Source organism: Candida margitis (genome assembly GCF_024628925.1).
Source record: "Candida margitis strain CBS 14175 chromosome Unknown scaffold76, whole genome shotgun sequence".
NCBI classification, from domain to species: Eukaryota; Fungi; Ascomycota; class Pichiomycetes; order Serinales; family Debaryomycetaceae; genus Lodderomyces; species Lodderomyces margitis.
Window position 1 is genome coordinate 1 of NW_026261874.1, and position 22,311 is coordinate 22,311.

Consider the following 22,311-nt stretch of genomic DNA (forward strand, 5'->3'; position numbering starts at 1 on the left):
ATTAGTTGAGTTTTGCTTAGTGTTTGGTTTACTTATATATATATATATATATATATATATATAGGTAGCATAGCTAGTGAGTAATTGTTTATTTTTTTTAAATTTCGGAGTTTTTGAAGTTTAAAGCTCAGAGAATTGTTTCTAATGAAGTTGAAGTGGTTTGCCAAGCAAATCGTTGTGTTNGTAACATTGGTTTAGTGTCCAAAACAATATCACCTTGTATTAGTTATAGTTTTAGTATGTGAGATGGAGTAGTCTGTTGCTTTGTGGAGTACTTGTAAGACGGTTTAATTCGTTAGCAAAGAGAAAATACCGAAGTTATAGAACTTTAAAACAAAATATAAAGCAACCAGTTAGGATATACACGCACTTTGACTCTAAATCTAAATCTAGTTCTATTCTTTGTCTATTCCGCTACGTCTTTGCACCCTCTAGCATGCTTAACTGATGTACCCCTTCGCTGTTTTCTTTTCCGTCTTCGATACTCCAACCAAAGACCAATGCATCGTGCAAAGGTTAACGGTTCCGCAGTAGAGTCACGTCCAAATGCCCTTTTAACATACCTAGCTTCAACAAACGTGTCCTCGATATCTATCTTCCAAACTGATTTGTTATACCGGAACTGGTACGTATCAAAGAAGCTTTTGTCAACCTTGACTTGAATGTGGCAGTCATTCTTTCTGAATGGCACCAACCCTGCAACATTCTCTAGGTCCAACTTTCCAAAGCTTAGATCGAGCTCCAAAAGTAGGGGCATCTCTCGAAGTAATTTTCCAAGGGCATTAAATGTAGTGTGGGATTCAAAATAATGCAAAGTAAATATCTGAACCTTATTTACAACGAGCAAATCAGTGATCCATTCAATAGGAAAATCAGTTGGATGTTTTGTGCTTTCTTCGCCTCCTGCTCTGTTTTCAACCAAATTCAAGTGTATCCTCACCTCTTTAGGTTGTAAAAGGTTAAGCATATATGAAACATTGTTTTTCATTTCAATAAATTCATCAACAGACATGGTTATCTCCAAGTTTTCAATACACTGCTCCCAATCTTGGCAGCAGCTAAGTATTGCCCATTGATTCAATAGTTCATTGTCGTTAAACCAAGAGTTGGAAAACTTTATTAATTCGGGAGCCACATGAAACCTTGAAGGGTGGAAAACACTCAATTTTTTTATATTCTCATACTCATTCCACACAAAATAAGGAATACAAAGATCAACAACTCGTAGATCACACCCTGTCCAAATTTGAAGACAGCTCAGTAAAGGATAGTATTCACAAATCAAATGCCTCACTGTTTCAAAGTCAAATATTATATACTTCTTGTAATATTTGGCTTCAATAGGTTGTCCAGCTATGATAAAGATCTTGTAGGCAAATTTTTCAAATACTTTTTGAAGAGCAGCGTCTACTTCTTCAAAACAATTTCCATATTTGGTGCATATCTTACCTGATATGGTGGTGTATGCTTTCGGACGTTCTTTGGTAAGCATTATACCACATCCACTATCCCCTAAAATTCTAAACAGTTCCACCTGGGGCAACAAATTCAACCAAGGAATGATGATCTCATTCGGCAAGTCTAGAAGATAATCCTCTATTGGGAGGACTCTGACGAGTAGTTCAATAGGCAAGTCGGAAAGCTGCATGATGTATACGGAAAACGTGAACCAAAACATTTTTAGAACACGTTCCAGAGGCTGTGGTTTTATATAGGCAGAGTGAGTGGCCAGTTTAAGGAAACACCAAAGGTTGTGATACAAAGTTGCAAAAGTGGTCCTATTGTTTGACACCGAGAAAAAATCAGCATCCAAATGGGTCCTATATAAAAATCAGAGGTCAAGCTTTTCATTTTCACCGTAGTAACTGATGGCAGTTTGCTCTTTGTACCGAATGTCATCTCCCTTTAACCCATTGGTACAATACGCTTCTACTGTTTCGAGATGCACTTGTTCAATTTTCTATATTGACGTGAGCAGTTCATGGTACGCTGAAACTACTCGAGATACTAGGATGTTAAAGTTTCCAACGTGAAATAGGATATGAAAGGGGTTATACAAAGTTGAAAAAAAGAAGATGTTGATGTATGTAGTCCAAGGCTCTTTAACTTCGTGGCCAAAGCACACGACTTGTTTATGGAGTTGCAAAACAAAGTAGATGCAACCAACGAAGTTACTGTTCTGTCTATGGAACGAAAATATTTGTTGTTTTTTCAAGATGTATGCAATTGTTCCTCAACAACTGTATGTATTTGAGCAACTGGAACGTACATGGCTGGAAGCAAGCAATACTTTTTCTTTACCGTTCTACTTTGTATCCTCGTTGTGTTTAGAGCACTACCCACATACTTTTTATGAGATTCGATTTTGTGAGAAAAATTAAGAGACACACAATGTCAGAGAGACAGGCAGGGAGGGCCCTTTGGTATTTTGAATGTCTTTTGTTGAATTTTTGGTTTTCTCGTTTTATGTCTGACTACACAAACTCTTATCTCTGCTAAACTGTGGTCATAGTTTGCAATGCATGTATGATGGTGTCGCGATAGCCACTAATGTGACATAGAACTAAATTTGTCTTTCTCTCTTTTTTTGCCTTTTGTTGTCACACGATGTCAAGACAAAGGATGGAAAAGGCCAATTTCAAATGCGATGTGATGTTTTGCTTTCGTGACTCTTTTAGCACTTTCAATGAGAATCGACACTACTAACAATATTCAATTTCTAGTTCATCGTAACAGTCTAGTTAGTAATTGAGTGAAATTATTTAGCGATAAATCTTAGACTAAAGGTTGCAAAAAAAAAAATAAAAAACCAAAGCACTTTGCTGTTACTAAAAGTTAGGGGCAGACTGTAATAAAATATGACGTAACCTCTCTTTTTATTCTTATAATTGGACAGAGCTTCCTTCTCTAGTGCTTTATGTCACACAAGTATGGTTTTAAATTGACGTCTATCTATCTTTGTATTGTTTTGTGGTTTGTCCAAGTTACAAGTTACAAAATCAATTAAGCTTGCTACAAATTTCAGACAGCAAAAGGAGTGATGATGACAGCTGAGGAAAACCAAACGACCGAAACAAAACATACACCATTTGTTGAAGCCTGTTTGCTATACTACAAGATGTGCGTTGTAAAATTACAAAATGTTAAGAAAAGCAATAAGTGGGAACAAAGTGTGGTTATCTTTGTATTGTACAAAGTTAAAGTTGTTACCGCTTTAGGTTATTCAGTAGACGAGAATAAAGTGCCACACATTGTGCAAAATTTTACTGCATCTTGATTTGCCATTATTTTAAGGCAGGAAAAGAATGTTCTAACAATGTAGTCACTGAAGGGTTAATAGGTTAAAGTAGGCCTATTGATTATTGTAATGTACTCCCGTTTGCTGTCATGCGTTGTTTGCTGTATATAATTGTTGTCGTGTGGTCTCTATTGTTTTAATTTTTGCTATAAAGAGGAGCTACCAAATGTTTTTTATAATAAAAAATAGCAAATGATTTTTTTAAATTTAAATTTTTGCCCCTTCCACAATCAGTTTCACATTTTTTTTTAAATTCTTTTACAAAGTTTCAACACATTCTTTTTCTTTACCAAAAGTCATACATCAAGTTTAATAACAACATTGACTAAGTTAAACCATTTTCAAACAATGTCATCAGTTCCTCAATACACTTCTCAAAACCAATCTTCGAACAACCCAATTGAAGAAGGGGGTCCAGTTCCTGATTTTGACGAATCAAGATGGGCTCATTCAAGTGTTTCATCATCTGGACAACAACCTTCCCACACTTCCCAACAACAACAACAACAACACGAATCAGCAATTCCATCTGGTAGTAAAATTCCTCCTCCAATTGGTGAATCAAGCTCCCACTATTCTAGTGGACCAACACCTTCGAAAAACGAATTGCACCAAGATGCCACCACTCACTCCACTTCGTCTCATGCTGGTTCTGGTGCAGGATTGGGTTCAAAGAACGCTACTTCGTCATCCACCTCCTCCTCATCTTCTTACCCAAGTGCTGCAACATCCGCATTGAGATCAGATGCTGATCCCAACCATCCAATTCATGAAGCAGAAGATTTCTTGACTGAATTGTTAACTTGGAAGAATCCAGTTTACACTGGTAAAATCTTGGGTTTGACCCTTGGTGGGTTAATTCTCTTCAAAACAATTGACTTGGTTCGTATCTTTTTCAAGATTTCTTACATTACATTGTTATTTTCTGCTGGCGCTGAATATATTGGTAAAGTGTTTACTGGCCAAGGTTTTGTCAGCAATTTCTACAAGAATTATTCTACCTCATTTGCTAAACCTGTCAACAAGCATCTTTTGCCATTAATTGGTGAATTGAACGTAGCAATTGAACATCACTTGAATTATATTGTTTATTCAAGAAATGTTGAAACTACTTTGAAATTTGCTGGTATTTCATACATCTTTTACCAATTAACCTCAGTTGTTTCATTGTTTGCCTTGACCATTATTTCAGTTATTTTGTTGTTTGCCGTCCCACCAGCTTATCTTGCCAATAAAAAACAAGTTGATGCTTTTGTTGGTGAATATACTGCTTGTTTCAAACAACAAGTGAGCAAACTTGTCGATCAAATTCATGAAGCATTGAGACAAACTCCAGTTGGTCCATATTTGCAAAAGTTTGCCCCAAGAAGAACAGCTGGTTCAACTGTTGGTGATTCAAAGGCAACTTCCTATGGAACTGCTGCCGATTCTCATGGTGTTAATGTTAATGTGCCTGTTGGATCTAGTACATCTTCAGCTGCTACTGGTGAAGCTAACTTGAGAGAAAGAAACATACAAAATACTGTCAAGAGTGAATACTATTAGGTTCCTACTTCTGATCATTGTTGTTGAATACTTGATAGTTTAGGGAAAAGGTGAGAGAGAGAAAGAAAGAGATGGGGGCATTTGCTTTTGAGAACTGACTCGCGTGAATGTATCAATTTTCGCTTTGTTTTATGTCTTAACTTCTGTCCCTTCTTCGAAATTCTTTAGCCCAATCATCGTTTATCCTTTTTTTATTATTATATATATACGTAACATCTGACACATTCACAGTTGTAGCTCAGCCTATATTATTTATTTTTTTCCAGAAGTATGTTCCAGAATAAATATTGAATTACCATTTACCTTTCCAAGTTTATTCACAGTCATCAGGATTGGGCAACCTTTTAAAACAAGCAACCCACTTGGATCCTTTATTCCTTTCCACCTTTTGTCCTTCTTCTGTTGAATTATACATGATCTCAACACATTTATCCTGTTGTTCCCATTCTTTACTCAAACGTTCAAATAATGGGTGTTGCTCCAAATGTTTAACCATCCAATGATGTAAATCCTCAACATCAGTAATTGTATAAATGACGCCGTCTTCTTTCAAAACATAAGCATACTCACTCAACAACGTATGAGTTATGATTCTAGCCTTGTGTTTACGTTGTTTGAAATGAGGATCAGGAAAACAGAAAAACATCTTTGACAATTGCGACTTGGCAAAGAAATTAGGCAAGAATTTCATAGCATTGCCTCGTATGACCCCAATATTATCGTATTTGTAAACTGGATCTGACTCATGCAACTTGCGCAATGCAAGAATTCGATCTTCAACGTATTGAGTCACTTGTACTCGTATTTCCATACCTAGAATCAACGAGTCGGGGAATTGGGGGCCCAAATCAATCATTAACCCACCAAAGCCACATCCAATATCGGCAATTTCCACTTTGCGGCTATTACTATTACTATTCTGACCAAGCGATGCACTGGGGTATATGGCTGACCAATCCATGGTGGATGGTGAGGTTGGGTAATCTAAGCGATGATCAGAGAATGGGTTTGAATGAGCTCGTTGACGATAAAACCTCTTACGTGGTAATTCTGTCAAATCTGGTGTCAGTTCAGTAGATGTTAATGTATCAGATGGAGATATTGCTGTGGCGGGTGGGGTACTGGCGGGTGGAGTTTCTATACGAACCTGTTTACGAACATTTTCCATTGACTCTCGATATAGTTTACGCTTTGTATCAGCATTTCGATCGTGGTTGTGCTTTGGAGTTGGCTTTTTGGGTGCTTGCTGCTTGGGTGCTTTATGGATCACTTCCTTGCTTGTTTCTGGCATTCTTTGTCACTGGAAGTGGTAAGCCTTGCTATGGAATATCTTGGGAAGCTGCCGTGATGAGCTTATTCTAATTTACGTCGCACTTTTTTTTTATTTTTCTTTCGTTTTGTATTTTACACTGGCACATTTTCTTTTGCAACTTACTACGTTCATTCAGAAAACTTATTTACATATAAATGAAGCAACCTCTTATCTAGTCTATTCTTCCTTACTTGGATCAAGATCTTTAGCTCTTTGTTCCATAGTCAAATAAACCATATGTCCCGGTGTCTCCAAGGTTCTAACCAACCCAACCCCTCCTAACATGGTCAACAATCCCACCAATTGTCCCTGTAATCCTTCCTTATTTGGTAAATCCTTAAATTCATCAATCTGCAACCTATTCATAAACGATTTTTCAATCTTGGCCCCAACAACAATTAATTTCTCATTCATTTTTTTCAACAATTTCACAATTTGTTGTACTTTAGCTGGTTCACATTCAGGTATACTTATGCAGGCAGTAGGTCCAACAAATAAAGGCAATAAGGGATGGTTGGCATTCTTGTTTCTATGAGTCATCCCTACAGCTGCTGGGTCTTGTTCATGGCTCGACTTGAGATACGTTTGATAAAGGGTGTTTTTCAACATGGTCAATCTAGCTCCAATCTTGGTTAAATCTTGTCTAATTTGCTTATTTTCTGCCTTGTTCAAATTATTATGGTGAACAAATAACAAAATCTGGTTGGTATCATTGAGGTGTTTGTAGTTATCTATAAGATAGGTCTTTCTCGAGAATAGCGGCTTTTCGGTGGTTCGTTGTAAGAATTTAGCCTGTTCTTCAGTAGTTGGTATGAATTCATCTGGTGTTGCTACTACTGCATTGTGAACTGATGTTGTCGTGGAAAAAAAATGAACAATTGTCGATGGCCTGAATAGGCTTATTGGTGACCTTCGTATGTTATTTATAGTTGACCTTATAATCATATTGTATCGTTTGATAGACTCTGTTGGTAAGATTCTCTGGAAAATTTTTCTACAATTTTTTTTTTTTCCTTCCTCCTTTCTTTTTTTGGTGGTTACTTTGGTTATAAGAAAGTGTGTGTGTCGGGAAAAAAATGCAATTGTCATGAGATTTATCAAATGAGACAATTGAAGACGGGAAGTGGTGAGCTCTTGTAACTTGGCATCAAACTCAGTGAACTTGGTTCTAACAGGGTGTCGATGAGACAAAAAAAGAATGCGTTCATTCAGGTTAAATGTAAAAGTAGGGACATCCTTTTGCTTTAGTGATGAAAGATTTGACTAGCCTACATTAAAGCCTACTCTAACGAATTACTTGCCCTCAATCGACGTTGTAAAATAGTCGTTTACTTCTAATCAATCCTCGTTCACCTCCCAAATCTGATAGCATACAGGAAGTCTTTCTTCAATGTGGGTGGTGTCTTTGAAAACCTCGAAAACTTCGAAAACTTTGAAAACTGCACCTATCTCATTACTCAAACATTTGAGTAATTTTCTCTTTCTTTTTTTTGATTCATGTATTTGATTTAATAAAAATCTCCCACATATTATCCCCTTTACTCGTCGTCAATTTTCTTCATTAGATAACCAGATGCAGTTAGATCCAAATATGAAAGATCCTGCTTCTGTGGACTTTTTGAAAAAAGTCAAAGCGGGTGAAAAGCGAAGAAACGAATCTGCTCTACAACGTAATCCCAATTTAACCAAATCAGGCACCATTTTAAGAAAAAGAACCTCTTCCAGTGTGAGTGACGCCTCCCATGAGCAAGTAAATGGCGATCCAGCAGCAAAGAAGCACAAGTCTGTTGCAGCAGAGAAGAACGAAGGTGAAAAGCCCGATGACCCCAAATATGATGTTGAACCACCTAAATTTATCGGTTTCCTTGACTTACAACGTGTTGAACATGCAACTAAAAGTTTACAAAAGAATGCAAAGGTAATACTATCCCAAGCTCCCGACCATAATCAACTAAAAGCATTGCTAAACTCAGAAGAAATCAGCAGTGCCACCAGAAGCGACTTGAAACAAAGCGATTTGATGGCTTTAGCATCGAGATTGAAAACAAAGTATAGAATTGGACAAGCACCAATTCTCGACCAAATCATTAATGAAACTCTTATAGTCACGGAAGAAGATAAAGAAGAGTTAAACAATTTGGATAGTAAAGAGGGTGTCAGTCACGATCGACTTGCTATAGCACATGTAGCCGTTAATGACATCTCACCAAATGGAGTTGCGCACACTTTACCGAGCTTACCAGTAATTGATGACATCCACTTGTACGAAAGAGTTTTCACCCACAAGTCCAATGTCAATAACAAAACCTACCTCACTGACCGTACTTTGATAAATAGCCACAATGAACGATTGGAGTTTCTTGGTGATTCAGTGTTGAATAACTTGATTACTTTAATGATTTATGAAAAGTTCCCTGTCAGTTCAGAAGGTATCTTGTCCCAAATCAGGTCCGAATTAATCAATAATAAGGTATTGAGGGATTTTGCTCTTGAATATGGGTTTGATAAGAAATTACGATCAAATGTAGCAAAGGAAGTTTTGCAGTTGGGAGAACAAAAAGCGTATGCTGATATATTTGAAGCATATATTGGTGCATTAAGCTTGGAAAGAGGACTTGATTTAAGTGGAGTGAAGAAATGGTTGGAACAGCTTTATAAGCCACTACTAAATAAAGTGGAGAAAAAGTTTGTTACAGAAGTAGTAGATAAAGAAGCCAAAACGGAGCTATACTCGCTTATTGGAAGAGCTGATGCATTCCCCGAGTATGTTACCGCTGTTGAAGGTGACGGCCTAACAACCAAATTCGTTGTTGAGTGTAGGATGGGAGATGAAGTCTTGGGAACGGGAGAAGATCACAATACCAAGAACGCAAGTCTCCGTGCTGCCATGAAGGCATTGCAGAACACAGCGGCGTTGGAAAAGTATGTGATCGAAAGGCAATCTATCGAACGGCCAATCAGGGAATCCAGAAATGAGCGTATGAAAGAAAAGAAATTGGAGAAGGAGCGCAAACTAAAGGAACAAGAAGAGGCAGTGAAGAAGTCTCATGATGAGGCATCAAAAAGTCCCGACTCGCCAATTCGTACATCTTTATTCCCCCTTCAGGTTCTTGACGATGTTGACGTCGATGTTGATGCTAAAAACAAATTGTATGCTATATTGGGTACTAAAACAGGAACTAAACCTGAATACGTTATTACTGAATCGAAGAACGGCAAACATACTGTGCAGTTGTTAGCGAGGAAAATATTTGTTGCTTCAACCACTGATAAATCTAAGAAAAAGGCAATGGCTCGAGTTGCTGATGCGGTAATGAAGAATCTGGAAGCGTTAAGAGAGTTGTGTAAACGGTTTGACTGAGTTTTTATGTGGAGTACTATTGATGTGATGTCACTCGTAGTCTTGTTAATGAGTTCTATATATACTTTTATCCTAGTGAATAAGAGTGTCTTGATGTGTGTTTGCTTCTCTATGTATGATACTTTGTTGCTTCATTGTAGCAAAACCCTTGGGATACAAAGACTTGTCACTTCTTGACACAATAAAATCGACAACCTTACACGATGGCATTCTCTCTTCACGTGAACTTAAATGGGAGAAGCAGAAACCTAATAGCTCAAGATTCAATGGAAATTGCAAAAAAAACAAAAAAAAAGTCTCAGCTGATTGCACTCACAAGCTCCATCCCAATAACAAGATACTTGTGGTCTAGAAAGGCAAGGCAAACTTGAAGTGGTTGCAAAAAAAATGTATGGTCCCTAGCAGGATCGAACTGCTGATCTTGGCGTTATTAGCACCACGCCTTAACCAACTGGGCCAAGGGACCAATTTCTGAGAAAAATGTTTCTCTATTTTAATACACAATTTGAATGTATCACGTGCTCATTTTAATTCCACACATCTTTCTAGTTTACAGGAACTTTAAGGAAGAGGTTGTAGCTTGCACTTACTTCCGAGAGAATGCAAAAGCGATATCCAAAAGGAAGGCAAAATAAAAGAAGACTTTCTTTAACGACTATATAAATACTACCTTCTCAGCAAAATCAATTCTTTCCCACTCCTTGTAATACCATCTCGGAAAACTTATTCCCCAATTCATGCTTTAATAGATACGCCTTTGTCTCTGTTCCATACCTATAGCCTGTCAATTTCCTATCTGCACCTACTACTCGGTGGCAAGGTATGACAATTGCAATCCGATTGGCACCGCAGCCAGCACCGACCGCGCGTGCAAATTTCTCCAGCAAATCTAAACGTTCAGCTATTTGACCGTATGTCTTTACTTGCCCTACTGGTATGTCGATCAATTCTTGCCATACTCTGCGTTGTAGACGCGTCCCGAAAAGAATCTCAATGGGAATGTCTTGTGGTTCCTTAGGATCCTCGATCAACTGCTTGAACTTTGCAATAGTATTTTCAGCTTTGATCTTGTCAGTTAGTGTGCTTAATGGTTTCAACTGGACGTGACTTTGACTGCGGAAATCCTTGACAAGAAGGTTTTGTAAATCAGTAATATTCTGACCTAATGACGCGTAATAAAGTCTGCCCTCTGTATCAAGCACCAATAACGCATTGACAGGAGTAGCATAAACAGCTGTGTAGTAGAGGTTCTTCATTTGTCTATTATTGGTTTTCATTGTGTGGCGGTGGGAAAGTTAAAGAAAGCTAGGTGAATTAAAAAACTGATTTGTCATGCTTCTCCGCTTTACTATTTAGTATTTTTTTTTTTGGTTTCCACTGTAATTTTCGCAGTCATTATTCTTTGTGACCTCTTGACCTAGTTTCAATCAAATTTTAAGCTGTGAAAATACCAAGTTACCTTTCTTGAATCAAATAAGCAACTAGATATGCTATTCAGGGGACTGTGGGTGGTAAATATGACAATTGGGGAACGAGGATATCCCATCATCTAAGGTCTTTTATATTTTGCGTTTAATCTATTGCAAAATTGTTGGCACAACTACATGCTTGTAGTTATTATCTACAAGACTTTAAAAATCGAACTGACACCATTCTTCGATAACTTGTTCCACGGATACAAAGAAATGCATCGTAGATGTTCAGTAGTGAGAAGACTACTTCTAAAACTTCTCTGTTTTCACTAGAGGAAAATAGCCATCGATAGTAGTACTCTTAATAACGAGCATCCCTCACATTGAAAAGGAAACACAGTACTGGCATCATATCAACCTTCAGGCTCTAGATTTCTTGTCAGCTCTATGTTTTGCTCCTGGTTGAAAATGACGAAAATCCTATTAGTGATCTAAAAGAAGGCTTGTACAAATATAAACTTATACTTTAAGAGGTATCTGTTTCTTTTAATACACGAAAAGTTGTTGGTTGTTGCATTACACTTCTACCCACTCTTTCTATCTGTGGCTCACATTCTCATAGATTAGCCACCTAGAGGTAGCGCCGCAATCTGCGTGAAAAAGTTTTTACACCATTTTTTTTCTTTTTTTTTTATTATTTTTTTCACAGTTTAAAGTCGAATAGGGTAAAGAAGTCATCACCAAAGACCAATATTTCGATTCAACTAAACATACTACTACGTTCAAGATGTCAGTAATTGGAATTACTTTTGGAAACACTACCTCATCAATTGCCGTAGCCACTGATGGCAAAGTTGATGTCATTGCAAACCCCGATGGAGACCGTGCAATTCCATCGGCATTGTCTTATGTTGGATCCGACGAATACCATGGATCCCAAGCTTTGTCAAGGTTGATCAGAAACCCAGAAAACACTATTGTTAACTTTAGGGACTTCATTGGTAAAAAGTTTTCAGAGATCAACGATGAGTTTTCCGTTGGTGCTAAGCCTAAAGATGTTAATGGAGAGGTTGGATACGAAGTTACCATAGACGGAAGACCCCAAACATTGACCATTAATGAGGTGACAAAGAGACATTTCAAGCAATTAAAATCAGCTGCCGAAGACTTTATTGGGAAGGAGGTCGAGAGTGTTGTTTTAACTGTGCCTACAGATTTCAATGAACACCAAAAGGAAGAGCTCACCAAAATCGTTGAAAGTGCTGGTCTTAAAGTTTTGCAATTAATCAATGAGCCATCAGCTGCTTTATTAGATCACTTGTCGCCTGAGGACAAATTAAGCGAAGACAAACTTTATGTTGTTGCTGATTTCGGTGGTACTAGATCTGATGGAGCTGTAATTTCTGTGAGAGGTGGTGTGTTGACCATTCTTGCAACTGCACATGAACATGGGTTAGGTGGTGATAAATTAGACATTGCTTTGTCAGAGTTTTTCGCCAAGGAGTTTGAAAAAAAGACTAAAGTCAACCCTAGAAACAATGCAAGATCAGTTGCTAAATTGAAGGCCGAATCAATTGTCGTTAAAAAGACTTTATCAAATGTGCAAACCTCTACCTGCTCAATAGAATCTTTAGCTGACGGACTTGATTTCCACACAAGTATCAACAGGTTGAGATACGAATTGACCGCTAGAGATGTGTTATCTAAAATGACAGCATTTGTCGAAAAAGTCATCAAGAATGCCGGATTAGAAGCTTTGGATATTGACGAAGTTCTTTTGGTTGGTGGAACTGCACATACTCCTAAATTAGCTTCCAATATCTCCTACCTTTTCCCACAATCTACTAAAGTTATCGCACCATCATTGGATCCAAAAGCATTGAACCCATCAGAATTGATTGCACGTGGAGCTGCATTGCAAGCGTCATTGATTGAATCTTTTGATGAATCAGAGATTACTGAATCTTTGCAACCAATCGTTGTCAACACCCAGCACTTATCCAAACCAATTGGTATCAAAGATTCAGAAGGAAACTTTGTGCCAATCTTGGTTGCTGAGACCGCGTACCCAATTAAAAAATCAATTGAAGTTACCAATGGAGAATCTTCATCTGTTGTAGTCGAATTGTATGAAGGTCAAAGAACTGTTAAAGAAACTGTTATAGAAGCCGAGAAAGATGAAGAAGATTCGGAAGATGAATCCGATGAAGAGCCAGAAATCGAAAGGGAAGTGGTTTACAAAGTTGGCGATTTATTGGCGGAGTTCTCATTGAAGGACTTGAAACCAAATTCAAAGTTGGAAGTTACCGTGAACATTACCCAGAACGGTGCTTTGCACGTTTCTGGTAGAGAGTTGAAACAAGGTGCAGTGGCTGTTAAGGGTGAAGTTTCATCTCAATAGAGAAAATCCTGTGTACAGTATAAGTCATTTATTGCAATGAAGTATTTTAAACTAGAGATAGGTTTAGCGAGGAGATGGGGTTTTGTCTCTCTTTATTTTCCTCTTAATGGGATGATGATTGATTGCTTTTTCCTTGCAAATGTTCTTCTGTTGATATTGTTGATTTTTCTCTTGTGTTTTTTTTTTGTGTTGCGTAATATATACATACTACATATTCTATACGACAACAAAAGTGTCTGTTTTGCCTTTCATATATATCTTCAACATCGACAGAGCTTTACTCATACATGACTATATAGTATGGGCAAAAAGAAACAAGAAATGGCACAAGTATACAATGGTTCTAAGAACGAATTCATATTCGGCGAGCAAGGGGGTAAAGGCAAGAACCTTTCGTCCTTTTTAAAGAATTTGTCATTGACAGGATCCAGCAATAACAACAGCCAAGAATCTATCGAGGAGGCAAATAGCAACATCTACGGGAGTTTATCTTACAAGAAAGGGCGGAATGGATCAAACCCCATGCTAAGCCACGGGTCAGCGTTTGTACCACAACCGTCGATCAACAGAACAGCGTCAATTGGGTCATCTTTTGGAGGGGACCATCAAAGGGATACATCACCTAGATCATTTTCAAGAAGTGAAAAACACGCCAGGACAAAGTACACTGATTTGGATGATGATTGGAATGCAGACTTACAAGACGAAGTTTCAAAGCCTGCAGTGCCACCACCTCCAATATTAGATTCATTATATCCAGATTTAACTGTGCAGATGTCCCCACAAACCAACATCAAACAGTCTTTAGACATTGAGGATTCTAAAGCAAATGCTGAGATCAGTAGACTCAACCAATTGAAAAACAAGTATGCTAAATTTAAATCGGTGCTATCGTCTGAGAGCGTTATCAACATTCATGAATTGCGTCAATTGTCATGGAATGGTATTCCAAATGAGCTCAGAGCGTTGTCCTGGCTGCTACTTTTAGGTTATCTACCGACTAACAAGTCTAGACAAAGCTCAACTTTAAAAAGAAAACGTCAGGAATACTTAGATGGAATTGGTAATATTCAGATCAATTTTGATGAGAAGACAAAACCAGAGGCGAGTGCAAACGGAAATAGAGAAGCATTAATTTACCATCAGATCAATATAGACGTTAAACGGACCAATCCTTCTATCAAATTGTATGCCTATCAGAGTACACAAATGTCACTTCGAAAGATTTTATTTTTGTGGGCCATGAGACATCCAGCGAGTGGGTATGTACAGGGCATAAATGACTTGGCCACTCCGTTTTATCAAATATTTTTGTACCATTACCTCTGGCAGTTGCAGAGAAAACAGTCAATGAAAAACAAAGACGATGACGATGGTGATACCGACCTTTTCATTCCGGGATACATGTCAAATGGTGATGACAAAGAGGAAAATGCGTTACTTGCTGATAAAAATTTACAAAATTACACCATCCACAACTTTGACACCGGAAAGTTGAGTCAGAGGATAACATCAGTCATCGAGTCAGATACATACTGGAGTTTGTCAAGATTGCTCGAAAACATTACCGACAACTACATTCATGAACAACCAGGCATAATAAGACAAGTTAAAGACTTGAGGAACTTGGTTTCAAAAATCGATTACGATTTGATTAAACATTTTGACGAAGAAGGTGTTGAATTTTTACAGTTTTCATTTAGATGGATGAATTGTATGCTAATGCGAGAATTGCCTATTGAATTAATCATACGTATGTGGGATACTTATTTAAGCGAGCAGCCATTAGGATTTAGCGCTTTTCATACCTATGTTTGTGCTTCATTTTTGATAAAGTTCAGCACAGATTTGAAGGAGAAAGACTTTCAGGAAATTTTATTGTTTTTACAAAGTCCACCAACATCGAATTGGAGGGAACAAGACGTCGAATTAATGCTAAGCGAGGCATACTTGTGGCAGACGTTTTATAAGAATGCATCGGCCCATTTGAGATAGGTGGTCACTTCCATTGGCAGAACGGTGTGTTTTGTAATCGGTATTTTCGTACTCACTATTACAACACAGCGAGGTACCCATTTATGGATAGAACTAACTTCTCGGCGTGCATTCCATAGTTAAGAGCTAAGACTCGAATTTTATAGCGAAATAATCTGACATCTCTGAAAATAAACAAGTATATCGTTGGATAGAGACTCAAAAAAGAGTTACAAAAATCAGATAGTTGAGAACATTTTGCAACTCAAACGTCAGACCTACTAATGGCTTCTCATAAACCCTGAATGTAATCGTTATTGTTTATATGACAACATACCCAAATATCAGCCTCATGAATTAAGGTGCTTTTAACTGGGTACCTTCACTGTAGAATCTTTTCCATGTAGCGGCCTAGTAGATTCTAGGGGGGGGGGGGGGGATTTCCCAGTGTAAATAGGGATGAAAAGTCCCCTGTACTTAAACTTTATGTGCTTGTATATTTTTACTTTCCTATAAAACAATCAGTCAGTTCATGATTACTTGTCCATCATATTAACATACCCTCTACGTCCTGCTCGTTTAGTCTTACGTCCACCACCGCCTCCAGTGCCTTCACTCAACGACAACAAATCATCCAATCCAGCATTGGCCAAGTTGGTGGTTCCACCACCTGATTTAGCTTTTGATTTCGCTTTAGGCGCAGGTGTAGGTCTAGGTGTAGTTAAGCTAGATTGACCCGTTGTATTATCGGAAGCAGGGGTAGGTGCCAATGAATCAGGCGCCGGTGGCAAACTAGCATTAGGTAAGGATGCGGACGACAGGGACGTTGGCCGTGCTGATGCTGGTGCAGGAGGTGGTGCACTATTTGGTGCATTAGAGCCAACAGGAGCCGATGGGCCAGCTGGTTTCCGCTTCATACCAGGTGGGGGCGGTGGAGCTTGGCCCTCTTTCAACTGTTCTTCAATTGGTCTTGATTTATCTAACCACCTCTTGTGTTTCTCGTCATAGTAAAATGTGTTTTTATTTCCCAAATGAGCCCTTGTTGGTGTTTCTTTACCATCATTCTTTCCCAACCAACCATTAAACCAACCATCCTTTCCTTGTTTTTGCTTCTGCCTTTTCTTCTCTTGTTCCTTTGCCGCTTCAGCTTCCTGTTTTTGCCTTTCGGCTTTGGCCGTGGCCTCTTTTTCAGCAATCTTCTGCTTCGCCTTGTTCTTGTTCTTGGCATCACCATCGTCCTCATCTTCATCCTCTTCTTCTTCAATTACTGGCACATAATCACGTACAGTATCATCTTGTACTTCATACTGCTGGTACAACGCACTTTGTTGCGATTGACTTAATCGAGAAGAAAACAAACCACCACCACCTCCCACATGCGAGGGCCCATGAGTGCCACCAAATACGGAATTGGCACGCGTAGTGGATTCAGGACTTCCCGGGATCGGAAATCCATCCAATGCGGCACCACCGCGGTTTGTATTAGTATCAGTACTGACAAATCCTGGATTCATAAAGTTTGGTCCTGGAGTATTCGTTGGGTCATAACCACGCCCTTGGTTCAAGTTCAAGGGCTTTGCTCGTGGAGTGTGTAATATTGATGTTGATTCGGCAAGTGAGGGCTCTTCAAAGCTATCATCTATACCAGGAACGGTGGCCTTGGGTGGCTCGTTCTCTGATGGAGCTAAACCATCATGTTCAATTGCCTTGGATTCGTCTCTTGTGGGCTCCGAATAAATACCAAAACTTGAATCGATATTAGTTGGTGGCTGTTGAGCAGCAGGTCCAGGTGGGACTCCTGTTGGCTCCAGTTCTTTATCTCCTGTAGGTATTCCATTTTTCTCAACCGATGGCACTAATGGAGGTCCATATTTGTTGCCACCTTCACTGTTTCCTCCAGGACCGTACTTGTTACTTGACGAAGCAGCAACTGCTGGACCATATTTGTTTCTTCTAGAGGCCGGTTTGGCTGCACTTCTAGGAGCATATGGATTAGCTCTCGCAGTAGGCGGTGCCGATTTGGTTTTTAGCACAGGAGGCGGTGGAATTGCATCTATTGGATCAGTTTTACTTGGTCCAGCTGGTTCGGCAATTTGCTCGACCACTTTGCTACTTTCAGTAGCCACAGCAGATGATTGTGCTGGTTCAACAGGTTCTACTGTCTCTTCGGCACGTGGAGGCAGTTTCTTGGTCGGAGGTTTCGATGTCGTCGTGCTTTGTTGATGTTGCAACACCTCCAACAGTGGGGGTTGCAGAATGGGGTTCAACTCAGGTGACTCCTTAATAGTTTCAATCCGGTCATCGTCATTCTGCACATTTGTCGCACCGGCTGGCTGTTCTGGTGCACGATGGGGGTGTCCGGAAGTGGCAATACCACCACTACCGCCAACTGGTGTAGCATTATTATGATGAAAAGCATCACCGGAAATTACACTTGATATCGAGTTAGTCTTGCCATGAAAATTGGGCTGTTGAGGTATAGACCCAAGTGATGAGGTCGACAATTGTGCTGCTTGATTAGTATATGGATACGATGCAGTTTTACGACCTGATGGCGAATATCCTTTGCTTTGCAGAAACGATTGATGCGATGAGTCAGGTATAGGATGGAATTGAGATGCATTACTGGCTGATGGCACATATGGTGAATACCTGTCCGAGCCAGGACCAGCAGTATGAGGAATTGCTCCAATTGAAGTATTAGCAGCAGCAGCAGTAGCAGCAGCACCTCCCCCTCCTGCTATAGCATTATTCTGGAAGGAGGAATTAGCCGCTAGGTTTGGAGGTGCATATTTGTTGATAGAACTAGACGATAATTGTGATACCAAAGGTGGAGCAACTGCAGCACTAGTACTACCACCAGTGGCACCAATTGGGAAGCTTGCATGGTGTGTCACTGGTGGTTTTCTCTCAAATGTATCTGGAGTTCTCATTGCTGGTGAAATATGACTGTGTAAGGTACCCAAATCCAAAGTCGAAGTATTTCTCGATGTAGCTGGACTAAATTTACTAAATACTCCATTATCATTGCTCTTGGGCTTGGCTTCGTCACCAGCAATAAATTTATCAATTTGACCCCACACTTTATCAAGATTGACTTTACTCATCTTGCTACCAAACCATCCTCCTTGTTCGGTTGATCCTAGTTCGCTTAATCTCATAATTAAATTTTGAAACTCTTGAATCAATTGTTGTGAAACAAATGGCGACCGGTTGCCTAAAGATTTTAGGATCGTATTGATATAATCAATGTATTTTTGTGACTCATTTATCAATCCATAATCAGCTAAAGTAGATGCATGTTTCAACTTGATTGGCAACAAGTGAGGTAATGGCGCCGACTTAGCGTTAGATACCAAAATGTATTCATACAACTGAGTGTACATAGAATTAGATCCAGATGAAATCACCATGAAACCTTGCTGACCAAGAGGTAAACCACCCAATAGAAAGGCAATTTCCCCACCCAATTGATTACCACGAGTGATTAACAATTTACCAAACTCAATCAAAAACTCCTTCGATTTTATAGTGTTGATCATGGCCACTGAAGATACAATATCCCTCCAATGCAAATCAGCATAATCACCCTCATTAACCACACTAGTCAAGTCTTGAATGACACTTTGCACATTTCCAGCAAGCACCTTTAATAGAATTGGCATAATATGCAACACTTTGTTATTCGCCTTTGAGAAAGGAAATGCATTTCTTGCATACTCAGATGCAATTTTGGCAAAGCTTTCCCCACCATTAAAATTAGCAAGTACTAGGGCCATTGACCAATCACCCTTTGTAATGGTGTACTCCAAAGCCTTATCAACGTGACCAGCTTGGATCAAGGCAAATACTGTATTAATGCTAGCACTGTCCAACTTGTACGCATTGGCGGTTCCCCCAGTCATGGGCAAATTTTGGATATTAAAGTTGATGTTTGGATTCAAGATGAGACAGATTTGTTTTAAACACTCTTGTGAATTTAAATCACCGTCAAAATGGACAAGTTGTGCCATCACGTCATTCAATATCGCCTCATTATCAAACGCATTTGCACGGAGGAAATCACCCGCCACGCCTAACCAACTCAAAATATCCTTCTTTTTCAGTTTGCCTTTGACCAATGGACCAGGGAAGTTTACATACAAGTCTTTGTCCTTACACAAGTTAGTGATCGATTCAACACTAACCACAGGGTGATTATAAGCTTTATTGACTCTTACCAAGGCAACATTTTGTGACGTACTCCAATTGAATACAGGAAATTGTCGATATACCAAATCTTCAGGATTGACAACCTTAGGGGCCGTTTTGTAAATATTGCTGTTTCTGGCATTGGAAAACCCACGCACTCGTCCTGGAGGTGGGACAACTGTGGCAGTAGCTGTTGGATGCTGCATTTGTTGACTTTGTACCAAGGGAGAGCCATCTCCAACAGCAGGAGATACCATTGGAGCGTATGGATTGATCTCCTTCCCCTTACCACCCATGAGTGAATTTGTCCGGTTGTGGGACTTGTGCTGATTCAGTGGAGCATAAGGACCAGCATTTGGAACATAGGGACTGTTTGAATTAGGCAGTCCTGACCTCCCCACATTTGTGTTTATTGAAGTTGAAGCTCTTCTGTTGCTTTGTGAACCTTGAGTAGCAGAAGGTGGATTAGCCATCGGTGGGACTGGAAGAGGTGGTTGTGGTGGCTGAGATTGCATTGGTGGCGCTGAGCCCACAGCTGGTGCATACATATTTGATGGAGGAGGCATAGTCTTCAGATGCAGAGGGCTTTGTTGCATAGATGGTGGGTGGGGAAGTGGCTGGTATTGTTGTTGTTGATTTGGTTTCCCACCAGTTGGAGGGAAGGCATATGCAGGGTTAGAAGTACCTTCACCATGCGGCATATTAACACTAGGCTTGGCAATACCAGTGTGCCCAACAATAGGAACATGCTGTTGGAGAATGGGTGACGTGCCCGATTTTGGCATGTATGGATTTATCGGTGGCTGTTTACTAGCCTTTGGAAGCACCTGGGTTTGAGGTGGGGCATTGTGGGGTTGAACTTGTTGTAGGATTGGAGATGTTACGGGATGATATTGATTGAGAGCTTTGACTGGTGCAGCAGTTCTAGCAGCTTTTTTTGGCTTTGGCAAATCCGTATCAGGAAAATCTTCAAAGAAAGATTTCTTTTGTTGCAGTGGGGGTTTCGGCTTGTCCTTTGCTTGTGATTGGGAAGAAGATCTAGACAAACTTGATGCTTGCGCATGTGGTGTAGCAGCTAAAGTAGAATTCGAGCCCGAATTTAATGTGTTTATAGAACTTTGTGATACCCCAGATGTAGGCGCATACTTGTTCACCGAATGTCTGGGGGCCGGTTTGACCTCGTTTACAATCAAATCATCAGGGAAGTCATATGCATCGCTCTTCTTTTTTGAGCTTTCCAAGCCTTGCACAAAGGTGGATGTATCTCGCTGTTGAACTTGTGGGGGCTGAGCATACAAAGAAGGCTTTTGTTGTTGTTGTTGTTGTTGCTGTTGTGATTTTGGTGCATACTTAGGCTGCACTGGCGCCTGAACTGAAATTTGAGATGGGGTTTCAATTTGTGGCTCGTCCAAAAAGTCATCGTCTAGTAAAAGGTCGTCGTCTAATTCTAACTCCAAATCTTTGAATTTATTTGCAAGTTTGTCAGTCGATTTATGCTCGCCAGGGCTTTCTGTATTTGCCACATCTTTGTGGCTATCATCAACTTTGCTGGTGTCCTCTTCATCCCTTTCCAGGGTTAGGATTTTGTCAGCATCCTTGATTTCCTTCTCAAAGGTCTTTTCATTTATATCCTTCTCAGTTCCCAAGTTCTGGAAGAAATCTGCATCATCGTCCTGAAACAAGTCATCCAATTTGGATTCAATCTGGGGATCGACCGATTTGCTTTGGCCTGCATGTTTTGATCTATCTTGTTCTTGTTCTTCTGGAGAAGACTTTTCCTCTCCCACATGAATTGCCGGTGTATTTTGGGTCTCCAATTGCACGTGATCCAGATGCACAGATCCTAACTCATGCTCATGATTTTCATTCAATAGGAAGTCCAACTCATCTTTATCTTCAGATGCGCCAATAGGAGATGCATTAAATAAACTATCGTTGTCCAAATCCTTGTCATTCACGTCACTTTGGTCATCCCGTGGGGGAGACTGCGGCAATTTATAGTATTCACCATTATCCTCATTGTCATTGCTTTTCTTAACTTCAGGTTGATCTTCTTTACCCAACTCTAATGCCTGTGCAAATGCTTGATCTTCATGCTCGCTATAACGTGGATCTTCCTCGCCTGTCGCTAATTGTTGTGTATCTCCTAGTTCTTCTTGTGGTGCAACTTCTATATGCTCAGTTGTATCAATACTACTTCGGAAGACTTCTTTTGGTTGAGGCACCGTAAGGCTTTTGAAAAAATCATCCTCGCCGTTGTCATCATTGTTATGCTGCAAAAAACCAGGCACTTCATGTTCTTGTGGTTGCTCTTGTGGTTGCTCTTGTGGTTGCTCTTGTGGTTGCTCTTGATGACCTGCTGGTTGTTCGTGACTTTCATGATCGGGCCAATAATGTTCATCATGTGATTCCTTTTCATTAGCACCTCCGCCACCACTCAAACTATTTATACCCTCATCTGGGTAACTTATATCATCAATTTTCAAGTTCTCCTGCTGATCATATGGAGTTATGGGATGATTTTGTTGAATTGATGCAAAAAAATCATCATCATCGTGGTTGTCTACCGCCTCTTCTGCCCCTCCAAATAAATCATCAATTGAATTCTTGGATTCTCGTACTGGGGACTCAATATGCGACGACATATCCGTTGTGACTTTGTTTTTTCTTATTCTACCTTCTTACTGTGAATCAGAAAAGATACTTTTGGTTAAGGTCGATGAAAAATTTCCAGGGACAAGCAAAAGCTTTTTACGTTGATCTAGTTTTCGTTGTCCGTGTGGGTTGGTGAGAAAGCGAGAGAGAAGGTAGTGTATA

At 39.6% G+C, this 22,311-nt stretch overlaps 9 protein-coding genes across 9 annotated transcripts; 4 read left to right on the plus strand and 5 right to left on the minus strand. All coding sequences in view use genetic code 12, as the record gives it.

Moving 5' to 3' along the window:
* Positions 1–406: 406 nt before the first annotated feature.
* Positions 407–1,648, minus strand: CANMA_004120 (uncharacterized protein; the record flags this gene model as incomplete). Its single annotated transcript, XM_051816364.1, has 1 exon — positions 407–1,648. One exon carries the CDS (start codon positions 1,646–1,648, stop codon positions 407–409), a length of 1,242 nt encoding a protein of 413 aa, XP_051670268.1.
* Positions 1,649–3,646: 1,998 nt separating this feature from the next.
* CANMA_004121 (uncharacterized protein) lies at positions 3,647–4,843 on the plus strand (the record flags this gene model as incomplete). Its single annotated transcript, XM_051816365.1, has 1 exon — positions 3,647–4,843. The coding sequence occupies one exon, from the start codon at positions 3,647–3,649 to the stop codon at positions 4,841–4,843; it is 1,197 nt and encodes a 398-aa protein (XP_051670269.1).
* A 313-nt stretch (positions 4,844–5,156) lies between these two features.
* CANMA_004122 (tRNA (guanine46-N7)-methyltransferase) lies at positions 5,157–6,134 on the minus strand (the record flags this gene model as incomplete). Its single annotated transcript, XM_051816366.1, has 1 exon — positions 5,157–6,134. The coding sequence occupies one exon, from the start codon at positions 6,132–6,134 to the stop codon at positions 5,157–5,159; it is 978 nt and encodes a 325-aa protein (XP_051670270.1).
* A 198-nt stretch (positions 6,135–6,332) lies between these two features.
* Positions 6,333–7,100, minus strand: CANMA_004123 (mitochondrial 54S ribosomal protein uL10m; the record flags this gene model as incomplete). Its single annotated transcript, XM_051816367.1, has 1 exon — positions 6,333–7,100. The coding sequence occupies one exon, from the start codon at positions 7,098–7,100 to the stop codon at positions 6,333–6,335; it is 768 nt and encodes a 255-aa protein (XP_051670271.1).
* Positions 7,101–7,728: 628 nt separating this feature from the next.
* DCR1 (ribonuclease III) lies at positions 7,729–9,516 on the plus strand (the record flags this gene model as incomplete). Its single annotated transcript, XM_051816369.1, has 1 exon — positions 7,729–9,516. One exon carries the CDS (start codon positions 7,729–7,731, stop codon positions 9,514–9,516), a length of 1,788 nt encoding a protein of 595 aa, XP_051670272.1.
* A 683-nt stretch (positions 9,517–10,199) lies between these two features.
* CANMA_004125 (methylated-DNA--protein-cysteine methyltransferase) lies at positions 10,200–10,793 on the minus strand (the record flags this gene model as incomplete). Its single annotated transcript, XM_051816370.1, has 1 exon — positions 10,200–10,793. One exon carries the CDS (start codon positions 10,791–10,793, stop codon positions 10,200–10,202), a length of 594 nt encoding a protein of 197 aa, XP_051670273.1.
* A 922-nt stretch (positions 10,794–11,715) lies between these two features.
* SSZ1 (Ssz1p) lies at positions 11,716–13,329 on the plus strand (the record flags this gene model as incomplete). Its single annotated transcript, XM_051816371.1, has 1 exon — positions 11,716–13,329. One exon carries the CDS (start codon positions 11,716–11,718, stop codon positions 13,327–13,329), a length of 1,614 nt encoding a protein of 537 aa, XP_051670274.1.
* A 300-nt stretch (positions 13,330–13,629) lies between these two features.
* On the plus strand, positions 13,630–15,324 carry GYP1 (Gyp1p; the record flags this gene model as incomplete). The annotated part of the gene is made up of 1 exon (XM_051816372.1): positions 13,630–15,324. The coding sequence occupies one exon, from the start codon at positions 13,630–13,632 to the stop codon at positions 15,322–15,324; it is 1,695 nt and encodes a 564-aa protein (XP_051670275.1).
* Positions 15,325–15,839: 515 nt separating this feature from the next.
* On the minus strand, positions 15,840–22,139 carry CANMA_004128 (uncharacterized protein; the record flags this gene model as incomplete). The annotated part of the gene is made up of 1 exon (XM_051816373.1): positions 15,840–22,139. One exon carries the CDS (start codon positions 22,137–22,139, stop codon positions 15,840–15,842), a length of 6,300 nt encoding a protein of 2,099 aa, XP_051670276.1.
* Positions 22,140–22,311: the final 172 nt, after the last annotated feature.